Source organism: Seriola lalandi, unplaced genomic scaffold, assembly GCF_002814215.2.
Source record: "Seriola lalandi dorsalis isolate HSWRI2012SDOR001 ecotype SW California unplaced genomic scaffold, Sedor1 jcf7180002054591, whole genome shotgun sequence".
Lineage (NCBI taxonomy): Eukaryota > Metazoa > Chordata > Actinopteri > Carangiformes > Carangidae > Seriola > Seriola lalandi.
This window is the reverse complement of record NW_019525144.1, coordinates 403,972-416,994: the sequence shown is the minus strand read 5'-3', so window position 1 is coordinate 416,994 and position 13,023 is coordinate 403,972. Positions and strand designations below refer to the sequence as shown.

At 40.5% G+C, this 13,023-nt stretch overlaps 1 protein-coding gene across 2 annotated transcripts in view; it reads left to right on the top strand.

Moving 5' to 3' along the window:
• The first annotated feature begins 8,750 nt into the window (after positions 1 to 8,750).
• Positions 8,751 to 13,023, top strand: part of LOC111664545 (microtubule-associated serine/threonine-protein kinase 1-like) — a 68,629-nt gene continuing 64,356 nt past the window's right edge. For both annotated transcript variants that reach the window (XM_087177358.1, XM_023419198.2), the window contains exon 1: positions 8,751 to 9,980. In XM_087177358.1, the coding sequence (XP_087033484.1) occupies positions 9,942 to 9,980 (39 nt within the window). In that variant the 5' untranslated portion in view covers positions 8,751 to 9,941. The remainder of the gene's footprint in view (positions 9,981 to 13,023) is intronic.

Genomic DNA, 13,023 nt, shown 5'->3' with positions numbered 1-13,023 from the left:
TAATGACAATATACCATCATTTCTGTTACTGCCTGTTGGTGCTTGCATTTCTTCTGTATTCTTTCAGTATACAGCCAAACTTCCATGTCTTATTTTAGAGACGATTCCTCCTTGCTAGGCTTTATGGCAGGGTACCACTTTACTACAGGTTCACATATGGATGCTCACAAGTGTAGATGTCCATCACTATGCCAGAGTTCATAGAAATGTATGCAATTGTTGTCAAGATATTTTAGTAAAAATCTAAAAATGTCAACCTCATGATGGCAGAAGGCGAAAAGACAGGGTATCACTAAAGTGAGAAGGATTCATCCTCTGGGGAACATGAAAGTCTGACTTGTAAGCAGTTTGACTAAAGAGTGACCTTCCCTTAAACTTCTCACTAATTATCCACAAATTCAACAACAAAATCAAAAGTTAGATAAAAGTCCAATCAAAACATTGTTCCATCTTTCCTCTTCCGCTAATAACGCCTCAGATTAATCTTGTGACGTTTTGAAGGGGTCCAATCCCATATGTTGGGAAACACTGGATTAAAATAACTAACTTCTTTTTAAATTTTTTTTCTCATTATCATTTATTTGTCCTATACTTTAATTTCAGAGTACACCGAGACATCACGCTAAATTTCAGTACCAACCGGAAAGATTGAGGTGAGCTAAAACTTTTGCCTGGAAGTGAACTTTATACTCCCAAGTGGATCAAAAGTACAAACCTACTGGACTGATAACATTGAAAACTTCACTATGACTAACGTGATAAACTCTTGTTAGTGCTTCCATCGAAACATCAGTTTGTTATTGAGAGCTTTGATTTATGATGTGTGTGTGTGTGTGTGTATATATATATATATATATATAAAAACACATGCGAGCGGAAACTGATTTTCTATTTTTACAGAGACACATTTAACTGATCAAGCTGCACATACATTATGTCTCCCTCTTGAACTCCTTCCCCTCTTCTCTCCATCTTTGTTGGGTTTATGTATGTATGATGGAGGCACCCCTGAGACTGCTGATTTTATAGTGTTTTATTTAGAGAAGCTCCTCTTCACAGACTAGGCTTTTAGCGCAGCTGTAGTCTGTGACCCACTTCTTCAAGACAGGCAGGGCTGGAAATGAGGAGAAGGTGGAAGCTGAAAGGAGGAGAAGGGACGTGTAGGAATCGTGGGGCAAAGGGAATTTATCTGCAGGACAAGGAGAGTAAAATGAAGAGAAATGAATGGATAAATGAAGAAGACAATAGGAGGAGACGAGGAGGAAGATTTGAAGATGTGGGCAAATTTAGTCTATATTTTAGTCTTTAGCCTCATATAAGTTTCCCTCAATCCTGTACTTTAGGAGGTAGAAAAATCAAACGGAAAGATGAGTTTAGTTGTGGTCATGCTTTTCCACAGCAGAAATTTTTTGACATGTTACAGCAAAAGAAAAACAAAACAATGAAGATTAATAATGATTGCATTAAATGTAGTTTTACCTCTTCCGTGGTCTTGGTAGTGTGCGATTTCACCTTTCGCCAGTGACTTGGCAAGCCATAATGAGTGCTGTGAAAAGGGTTTATGGAGTGTGAACCATATAGCTGCTGTATTTGACCACTGAAAGCAGTACACGGCAATATTGATGTTAACATAGCTACTGTTACTACAAACCTGAGATCAACATCTAAATAAAATACTTGGCTCATTTAATCAGGACTGTCCCCAATGATATGACAAAAGAGTCTTTTTCTGGAGTCCAAAGTCATTTCAGTTATTCTGCAACAGTTTTGATAACTTATTAATCATTTATGTCATTCAAAATGGATAAAAAGATCAATGGTTCAAGAGTCTCAAATGTGAATATTTTCTGGTTTTCTTAGTTTTCTGATATATACCTTTGGGTTTTAAACTGTTAATCAGACAGAAGAAGAAGCTACCATGGGTTCTGGGAAATTGTGGTCTCTATTTTGTGATATTTTCTAAACCTATAAACTGTGAAATTGATTAATTTAGAAAAATAGGCTGATTAATTGCTAATGAAAACATTAGCATCTATCTCAACAGGTACAGGTTTCACAAAGATATTTACTGCAGGGCTGCTGGAGTGGATTGAACTGAATTTTATAAGTGTTTTATCTTTGTTATCTTGTGTATTCTAAAAGCACCTGAACACCCAGTGATGTGATTAATCACGTCGAGAAGACTTTCCCTTAAAATCCTGCCTGCATGTTACAGTTTATGTCTGAGGGGAACACCGACCACTTTTATCAACCTGCAAACACGCATCAGATTTGAATGCAGGGGGAGGCACTTGCAGCCTATGAAGAGATGTGAGCTGACGTGGCTCTTGTGAGACAGGCTTACCAGGACAGGAAATGGGATTGCACAAGCGGCAGGCATATTCCAAGTCCCAGCCCTGCCAAGCTTTTGGCTGCAGAGAGCTGACCCCGTTTGACCTCCCTCAGGGCAACCTTTGAAAAAGGGTGACATCATTTTTGAGAGCTTTTGCACAGAGAAAGTGTTTGCCTGTTAAAACTGTGCCTTGTATGAGCTCCATGCTGCCGTCTCCTCCCCTCCCCAAATCTCACAGCACCTAATGAACAAAAAAGATGTAAAATTCATGTGCCTTCATTAATTATTTAATATTAATAAGAAAAGCAGCATAGGCTAAATGAAGTCAGACAAGCTGGCAACTGGGTCACTTGCCAAAACATCGTTTTTCACCTGCTGATACCAAAGCACATTTATGCCATTAGCATATTTTCACTGATGACCATTTTTGTAAGATGTAGTTTTGGAAAATATCTTGCTGGTTTCAGTTTATTCTGATGCTGTCTTTAAAATAAGATCACCATGTGATTTTAAAGGTCACTGTTGGCATATTTGTATTAATGTTTAATATTTAGAAATTTTCTATTAATTTTAATGTCCCTGCTGACAGTATCTCCAGCTCATTATTTAGCAGGATGGACAGGATTTGTAAACAGCTGTTAGATACTTGAACATTTCAAACATCCCAGTGATGATAAAGGGAAATTTAAATGTCGTGTTCTAAAATTATCTCAGTTCAGGCATACTGTTGTGTAATCTCAGTTTAGATTAGTAGATGAAATTGTGGATTTTACATTTAAATTTATCCAAAACCAAACAAATTATGTTAGTTCATATAAGTTCATTCTTTGGAAAACAGCAGTTTAGAAAACAATGTCACAATAGGGTTTTTTTATTAGTTGTTCTGGAGCTTTTAAATATATCACATGATCCTCATCAGCAGATGGACTTTGCGCAGATGATGTTCAAATGTCTTTTTCTTTCAAGCACTGTTAAGGACATCTCGTCCATGTTGGTGTAAAAACTGAGGTTGAGAATTTTTGAGATTGGAAACCAAACAAACAGAACAGCTACAGAGTTACAAACAGCTTGTTGTAAAAATAAATAAATAAATAAAGATTTCACCTAAAAACACAATCTTCCCACAACTGTTCATGGCTGAAGTGTTGAAACAGTCCCGCCCTAAAAATGCTTTGGAACTGAATACTGGAATACTGACGAACTGAAATTTATTTGAAATACAGATGTGAAAAAGGCTCAACAAGAATTAACTGCAAGCTGGTGTTATCTTCGGTTCTAAAATTATTGGCAAAACACACAATGATCCCTGTGGCAACTTCATACTAAACAAGTCCACCAAAAGGCTTATGCGAATATAAATCGTCTCACTCATTTTATTCATGACTTTTTTAAGCTTAATGCCATCTGAAATGTGTTGTAGTTTGCCCGGGGGAGGTTTGGTTTTATTGCAGAAGCCATTAGACTTGTGAACATGAATTAAAAAATATATATTTTTAGAAATAAAAGTTACTAGTCTAGTAGTACTAGTATTAGTCTGTCCTTTGCTTTGTAGAAACCAGCTGAAAGTTGCTCTTAGCTGATTAATTGAATAGTTGAATGAAAAAAAATAATCAGCGACTATTCCGATAATCAATGAATCGCTTTTTTTTAGTCCCAGCTTTTTTAAATGTGAATATTTACTGCTTTTCTCTCTCATATATGATAGTAAATTGAATAGTTTAATGAAAGCGTCACCTTGGGCTTCGATAAATTATTAAGGACATTTTATTTTTGCTTTTTTATATTTCATAGACTAACCAATTTATATATAAAAAAAATCAGCAGATTCATTGAGAATGAAAATAATCATTAGCTGCTGCCCTAGGTCGCCTTTTTAATTGAAATTATATGGCTCTGTTAACACCATTAGATGAAGGACTTGTCCTTATGTGTGGCTTAGAGTGAGAGAGTAGAAGTGGTGGTGCTGGTGGAGGTGGTGGAGGTTGAACTGGGAGTGATCTGTCAGCAGTAAATCTCAGGGTGAGAGGGACTAAAGCCTGCCAGCGCCGTCTGCTCAGAGAGACGAGGAACATTAAGGCCACGATGCTAAAAGCCACTATAAGCCTCCCTCTTGTCTCACTCTGTCCTGGAGCTGGAGCCGGACCAGCTGCCTGGCCTCTTGTGTGTTTTTCTCTCTCCACACTGATCCATCCCCCCCAGCCACCTTTGACCAACATCTCTTTTTCTTTTTTTTTTTTTGTTGCTATCTTTCTTGTGAGAATGTTTAACAGTGAAACATCATCCTGACAAACGCACCGCATTGTGTGAACATGGTGATGGACTTTGCCCTTAAATGTTCCAGTATAGTCAGTGATTACTGCTGCTTAGTGGTGGTTTTTGGCCAGCATTGATCAGGGTGTGCGTTCCTTTTATTGACGATACCTCCACATCTATTGGCAGACTCAGTGGTGACGGGACGGTCGACTTGGTGTGAACATTAGACCTGCAGAAAACACAGCTGATCCGTCAAAAGCACACAAGATTTATCTCTTTAAAATCACCATGGTGGGGATTTGTTTCTATGCCAGCGCTCATTCATTAACATTTGGATCAGGGATGCAAGTAACTGAAGGGTGAGGAGCTATGAAATGTTGTATGGCAGTGAATCCCATGTGTGACAGGTGTGAATGTTGAATAATGCATAATGCTTGATGCCATTTTTCATTGGAATAGCAATGGAAGCACGACGGCAGGCTGTGTTGACTGTTAATCCAGTTAGACGTCATCCGTTACACGAACCAGACAACAATGCGTAAACACTCCCTTATAAGCACTTTAGCTTTGAAGTAACAAAATACCCCTCTATGCAAACATCTTGCAAAGGTAGTGGGTCCTGTTGGATTTTTTTCCTCCATCTTTTGGCTTTTTGTCGACCAAACAACTAATCAATAAATGGGGAAAACATCAGATTAATCGATAATGTAAATAATTGTTCGTTGCAGTCCTAATCTTGATATATTTTCTGGAAAACAAATTTACAAACTGTTAATGGATTTAGAAATAAAAATGGGAATGGGGAATGGGAGTTTTTGGCTTGTCCAGCAAACTAACACGACTAAGAGTCTACAGCCATGACAGCAGCTGCAGGCGGGTGAGAAATTAAAGGGAAAAACCTGAAGGGAAATTAGTGGAGACACAAAATGACAATGCCCTCATCCATAGGGCATGGGGGGGGTGTCAGTGAATGTTTTGATAAGTGTCAAAATGATGTGACTCATATGCTGTGGCCTTCGCAGTCACCAGATCTCAACCCAGCAGAACAACTATGGGACGTTTTGGTCCGACGTGTTAGACAGCGCCACCATCATCATCATCAAAACACCAAATGAGGGATATAAACTGTCAGAAAAATGGTGTCCATCCCTCCAGTAGAAGACCAGAGACTTGTATCCTGGTGGCTAGGCCTGCATGATATGAGGTAAATTTGTGATGTGTGATGACACTTCAATTTTGCGATGACGATATACTTGCCATAGATAAAGAGATATTGTCTCCTGTGTCCATACACAGTTTTGACGAGTGAAGCTGAATGAAGAACACAGACAAAGGTCACTATCGGCCATCTCCTCCGTCCTCCTCCCTCTGCTGCAGGTAGTGTTGCTGAGAGGGGGGGCTGCTGTCTCAGACTGTAGCTATAAGTTTACAAAGGTTTGTGGCAGATGAAGCTGCAGTCTACGCACAGAAAGTTTTCCTTTCAGCTTGTTTATAACAGTTCACTATCAGGTTAACGTTAGCTTGCTGCGCTCGTGTAAAACAAACGGCGGTGGATGGAGAAGTTGAAAATTGAGCTTTTCTTCGTGTTTAAATCTTGTCGAACAGGTGGTACTTGCAAAGGTTGTGATGACACTCACGGAGACATGACTATAATTGTTGTCAGCTCCGGTAACAAGTTCACTCTTCACTGGTCTCCACCGCCTCCGTGCTGTGCGCTGTGTGTCAGAGAGCAGCATGACACCTAAATGCAGAAGAGCGTTTTCTTCCAGTTCATTTGACTCAGCGCTGCGCCTTGAAAACTCTGTGACCGCATGGCGTGTGTAAAGAAAATTATTTTTTTCTAATTCATCGCGTTTCAGTCAGTCTTTTGTGATGTGTTTGTTGCGATGACGATGAAAATAAGCTGAATCGGTCAGCACTAGTATTAACATACGTCATCAGTGATCCGATCACAAGTGGACAGCTCTACGTCAGTTCACACCTGACTTTAAAATGCGTCTCCACATGCATCTTGATTGACCACTTGTGATTGGATCTCACTGCTTTATATGCAAATAGGCCCTCCGTGCCCCACTCGCTCTCTCTCTCACTAGCTCACTCGCTCACATACACACCATAGTCTGTAAATAAAGATGGACGTGGCCTCCGTGACGTCACCCATAGATTTTCTGAAGAATGGATTTGAAGCTCAGAGTGGGCCGTTCTGTCGTCGCCATCTTGCCAGTACCTGACTCCGCCCAATTCCTGGCTAATCCAAAAATTTGGCAAAATGGGCAAAGAGCAGGGGCACGTGTCGAACCAAGACTTCGGCAGTTGTATAATAATTCACCCCCGTACACGTTCCCCGGAGGAAATAAGCTATAAAGACCAAAACTGCTTTTTGTACCTGTAAACATGTTTATTTCTGCTGTAAAGTTTTTAACATGGGAGTCTATGGGGATTGACTCACTGTTGGAGCCAGCCTCAATTGGCTTTTCGAAGAACTGCAGTTTTTGGTACTTTCGTGTTGGCTTCATTTTTCACCCTCGGAGGTCGCCACTTGAAAAACACACACAAAAGCACATTTACAACAGAACTGTCTGTTGATTGGCTTAAAACAATAATGCATACCTCTTTATTGGCATATGAAGAGGGGAGGTGAGATCCGATCACAACTGGTCAATCAAGACGCATGTGGAGACGCATTTTAAAGCCAGGTGTGAACTGACGAACTGAGAGCCGTCCACTTGTGATCGGATCACCCAAGATAGATGTTAATACCAGGTCTGAACAGGGCCTATGAAACTGTGGCGGGACTAATCAGACTGTGTCAGAGGACACACATGTGGCCCAGACCATCTCTAAATGTGGTCTGCGTGATCAGATCTCAAATGTGTCCTCAATGCATCTTGGGTGTTTTCACATTGGGGTTGTGCCCATGGACGATCGTATAAGTGATCGACAATCATTAGAACTATTGCCTATTGCTAATTTTGCAAATGACAAGACAATATTTGACTTGTTTTCCCATGAATATAGTTACTTATTGTAGTATTAAATTATTACTAAATTGAATTTGCCTGCCACAGTTTAACGTATATAACCACATATAACACACACTCTGAAGAGATCGAACACGTCATTTAGTTCAGTTTCTGATCCTGCTGCTTTATATTGTGGTAAATACAACTTCTGGAGTCAATGAGAGACACACTCGCTTTTTTGGTCACTCCTCTTTCTCTCCGTTATGTAGCGTTAACGTAACACACAGGTGTAAAGCTGCCAGAGACACCAGCACAATGCTCTGCTAATTTTTAGCCCAAAATGTAATGAAATATCCACAGTTCACATAATCCAGTTTATATTTATATACATTTTAAGTACTTGAAGATCTGATCATCACTAAAACGTGCGTCATGTAGAGAGCTGATTAAAATAAATGAAATAGTCAAAGTTGTCATATTGACATTTAAGGTGTCAATATACAATCATGCATTGACTAACACGGAAGAAAACGTTCCTGTGTGGCCTTAAGTTACTAAGACACTTGATATTGGCTTTTTCTTTAATTTGTTACTCATCTGTGTGAGACTGCACTTAGGGTACAGAGGAGCTTTAAGTGAAATGCTATGGTTAGCAGGCTAACAATCAATTAGCATACTAAACACGAATTGGAAACAAGGCCAGATGAAAAATTCAGGAGATCACCAATGTTATTACAACTTACTGTTATTACAATATACTGGATCATAATATGGTCCAGTCTAGTTTCAAACATGTTGTCTGTACTTTTCAACACTTGCCTTTGAAATAATAAATCTATAGCTGTTTAATAGAATTGGTAAAACCCACATTTTTGCCGACTGTGTCATAACTGTTTTAAAGTCTTTTTTATGAAGTGTTTATATTATTTTGTCTAACTCACTGAAGATATAACAAAGTAAGGTTCAAGGATCAGGGGGTCCTTAAAGAGATTTAAGGGGCCTAACATAAACATATTTGTTGCATGAAGGTAGTACATATATTTTAATCTGAGGTTTCACACTCTTATCTGCAATGCTTCAATAGACCATGGTCACCAATTTTTTCCGCCCTTATTAAAACAAATTATTATACCGAATAGGGGAAGAAATAAACAAAAACCACCTCACAACCACGATCTCCTTCAAAGCCTCTGGTCGTTGAGGGGTTAAACGTCACTCGGTAGTAGGAAGTGGGTGGCTGGAGCTGGGGATGGAGCAAAGCCTGTGTAGCAACCACAGATCATTTTTTCACGAGAAAAGCAACGCCACACTAGAGAAGAACTGAGTGAGCACATCGTGTAAATGGGAGACAGCGAGGAAAACGGAGAAATCTGTCCAGCCAAGGACGAAAACGTGATGTGATCAACCTGCTTTCTCTGCCTGCCTGTGTGTGTGTGTGTGTTTGAACGGAAGGACATATAGAGTCGCCACTGATTCTCATTGATCTCGCCTTTTAAAAAAAAAAAAAATTTTTTTAAACGCACAGAAGCTCTGACAGCGTGCGGGCGTGTCATGTAATCCGCGATTTGTAGTTTAACGTGCAATATGCATGCAATGAACTCTGTGTACATGCATGCACTGCTGCCTCCTCAGCTCGTAGCTTGCGTTGCATATGATTTGGCTGCTTCTGAACTCTTAACATGTAGCGGATGGCTGTGATAGAAGAATCTGAAAGGATGACAGTGGTTGAACTGATTGAATCTCTCTGGTGCAATGAGCCGCTTGGAGTTTTAAGACATAGTTTGTTTTTGTTTTGAAGTGCGATCCGCGCTCGGGGTGAAGATGTCTGCACACTTGTTTGGTTTGTCTAATCGCGGGTGTGATAAGCTTCGGTCTGACAGTCTGGGCTGTTCTGGGGGTTTCTTCTCTGTCTCTCAGCTGGACTTCAGCTCGTGCAGAGCACGCTGATCCCACCGTGCAGCCTCTCGCTTATTCAGCAGTTCCCACTACAGAGCAGCCTAGTCAGTAGTCTCTGTCTGTATCTACCAGCATGGGATGTCAACAGCAGTTGAGCTCAGGAGTGGCACTTTTTATACTTTTGTGACATTTGACAGTGTCGTCTTTAGGTGGTACGGCGAGAGAACATAAAGCTTTTATCTAATAGAAGTGGCGCTAGTTTGCTGTTATTTGTCACGGTGAAAAAAAAAAGAGCGGATAATTCAAGCTTTTCGCTGATCAGTGATGTTAAGAGCAGCCGACACTCCGGTAGGCATTTCGGTTTAATGGTAAATCGCCAAGCCGTGTTAGGCTCGCTGAAAGCCACGCGAGAGTGGGGCTTTTCTTCTCGCCACGTCACCTGGAAACCACAGGAGCCACAAGCCCCCCTCTGACAGGTGTGAACCCGGACACGCGCCATGGATGATTCTGGGATCATCCGAAGACGCAGGCTGCAGGTGAGAACTTCCCCTTTCACCCTGAAAACATACTATAGGTCACTTTTTTATTTTTATTTTTTTTATATATTTCAGAATAAATGCAAGTGTTGAGACATTTTTCACAATTAGCAATACTTACTTCACAATCTTTAAAGGAGATTTAGAGCGATATATGGTGGTTCTGGTTGAGATCTTCAACCACAGGAAGCATAGGGCGGTGAGCGAGTTTGTATAAGTAGTATGTGAAGGCTCCACTTTATACCTGAATAAAGGAAGATGTCTGGTTAATTAAGTTAGTAGACTGCACAAAACAGGATCTTTCAGGTAGGACATGGATAATCCTCTTATGTGATTTTATCTTGTAATATCAATTTATATACATGATATTGTAATACTATTGCTAATTGATTTGCAGTATAGCCCACAATGTCCTAATAGATTAGAGATCTGTGTGCAGAACAATCTCTGATGGTCGGCAACCCAATTCTAGTTTTAGCTATACAGAACCTTCTATATGACATATTGTCTATAGTGACAAGTGCAGTGGATGACAGGCTTGTGTTTTGACAGTGATATGTGTACAAGTCTACAATAAGCAGTCATATGTAAAGTGTGGGCTACTTTAAACGAGTCAGTCGAGTAGATTATTCTATCACATTTGCATGATGTAGGCCGCTCACTTAGCCCACATCTTGTATGACACCCACGGGAAGGCACTGGTAACAGTTTCCCTCGAGACTTTCGTCTGTGTGGTGGGCGCGTGCGTGAAATTAATCAAGTGAGGCAGGCAAAGCTCACTATATGCACGGCCATTGTCTGCAGGTCCTTCTCTGCTTCCTCGTGAATTAAATTACAGGAAAAGTACTTTGCTGCACATTGTGGTGAGATATTCTGCGCTGGATGATTGCTAATCATTTATAGAAACGTAGACAAGTGAAAGTGGAAGATTTCCTGCACTAATGTTGTTTAGTTTGGTAGAACATGCGGTAACACTGCCAGACTTCTTGAGAGTTTCCAGTCTTACAGGTGCAGCGCTCCTAACTGTAAAACCTGGTGGATTGAAGCAGACACTAAATCAAAGATGTTAAGATAAATACCTGTCTTTGATGGAGTTTGTCTAGGCACCATTTAATTCAAACGAATACAAGACTATCTGCTGCCTTTACCCACAGCTCTACCTTTTGTTCAACTTCACTTCCCCCTCTTCTATATCTCAGTGACATTTAAACTGCGGGTTTTGATAATCCTCGCCTCTCTATAGCTGTTCAAAGTGCAGGGAGAGATACAGTAGTTTTGGTCTGTCAGTAATATGATGTTTGTGTGTGTGCGTGTGTGTGTAGACTTGTAATTGTGTGTCATTCACAGGTGAATCATTATTATGTGCTGCAGTAGAGTATTCTTAACACCAATTAACAGTCATTTTCAAAAATATCAATTAACCTTCCGGTTATTATCTGGGTGAATCGTTTGCTCTGTAAAATGTCAGAAAGTAGAAAAATGACTTTAACAATCCTTTTGTTATAGATCATGTTGCTAAGTAATGCTGTAAATCGATTGATCAACTATATGTTTTAGCTCTAGCTGCAGCTAACACTTATTTTCAGTATTAATGAATCAGTTATTTTTTATTTTGATGGATTAGTTACTACAGTGTAAAGTGTCAAAAAACACTGGAACATGCCCATCACAAGATCTCAGAGCAAAAGGTGTCCAAGTAAAAGCCTAAAATTCAAAGGTTTTTAATTCACAATAATAATGGACAAAGCACAACAGCTTCACATTTAAGAAAGCGGACCCAGAGAATATTTGTTATATCTGCTTTCTTAAACAAATATAATTACTTCAGCTTCTCTGGATGTTACTTCCCTCGCACCAGGTCTTGTTCATAATAGAGGTAAAGACTTTCAGGCAGCACATCTTTTGTAAAATGTTTTGCAAATTGTTAAAATTACTTCCAGCTCAGTGACAGTTTTATGGTTGAGTCCAGTGTGTAAATTAAAAGAAACCCAGTCATTTTGTTGAGCTCAGTAGTTCTGATGATGGAAAATGTTTCCTCAGAAGTGAATTGTACAGTATCTGACTTTCAGATACTGACAGCGTCGATGGAAATGGGGACATGTTAACATAGTTTGTTGTGAACATAAAGGTTGAAAGTAACGTGCGCAGAGACGCAGCAGGACACACACCCACACTTTTGTAAGACTGACTTTGTATCCAACTAAGATCAGGAACCTGCAAACACACATAAAGAAAAGACACATGCACTTACAAGGAACTCACACTGGTGAGTCAAACTGCACTTGACTTTAGTCAGATGCTGAGTGCACGTTAATGTGTGTCTGTCCAACTGTACTGCGACTACACAGAGCATCTTGTTTTGTGTGTGCGTGTGTCTGTGCTCAACATTCATGCCTATATGTACATATCAAATGGACTCCCCCCCCGCCCCCCTGCCCCTACTCTCCATTTCCATTGAAGTGGTCGATATCCATATCTCAGACAGAGGAGGTCTAAATGCTGAGGATGTGGCGCAGTTGTCAGGCCCATTAACAGGACTAATGGTGGCCTAACAGCCCTGTGTGCCCTCAGGGAGGAAGACCAACCACCAGCAGCAGGACGGGCTGAAAGGGCTTGAGGCCAGGAGGAGGAGGAGGAGGAGGAGAGGTGGGGGTGGCTGGGTGGGTGCACTATAGACTAGAGGCAGGCAGCAGCTGTGGGCTACAGTAGACCCCATTTAAGTGGCTATTCCAATATCTGGATCCCTTTACTGCCTGGATCTACTTTCACAGAGAGACAGAGGAGGGAGGGAGGGAGGGAGGGAGGGAGGGAAAGGAGTGTGTGTGTGTCTGTGTACATGTGTACATGTGTGGCATGTTTGTGTTTCGTGTTTTCCATTCATCTATAAGGGTGGACACTGAAAATAACGATGGCTGAATTCTGCTTAGCTTCTAAAGTGTCAGGATCCTGCTATTGTGGACACTGGGATACTTGAATAGTTTGCAGCCAGCTTATAGATGCATGAGCACCACCTACTTGACTGGATTGTGGAGCAAGAGATTAT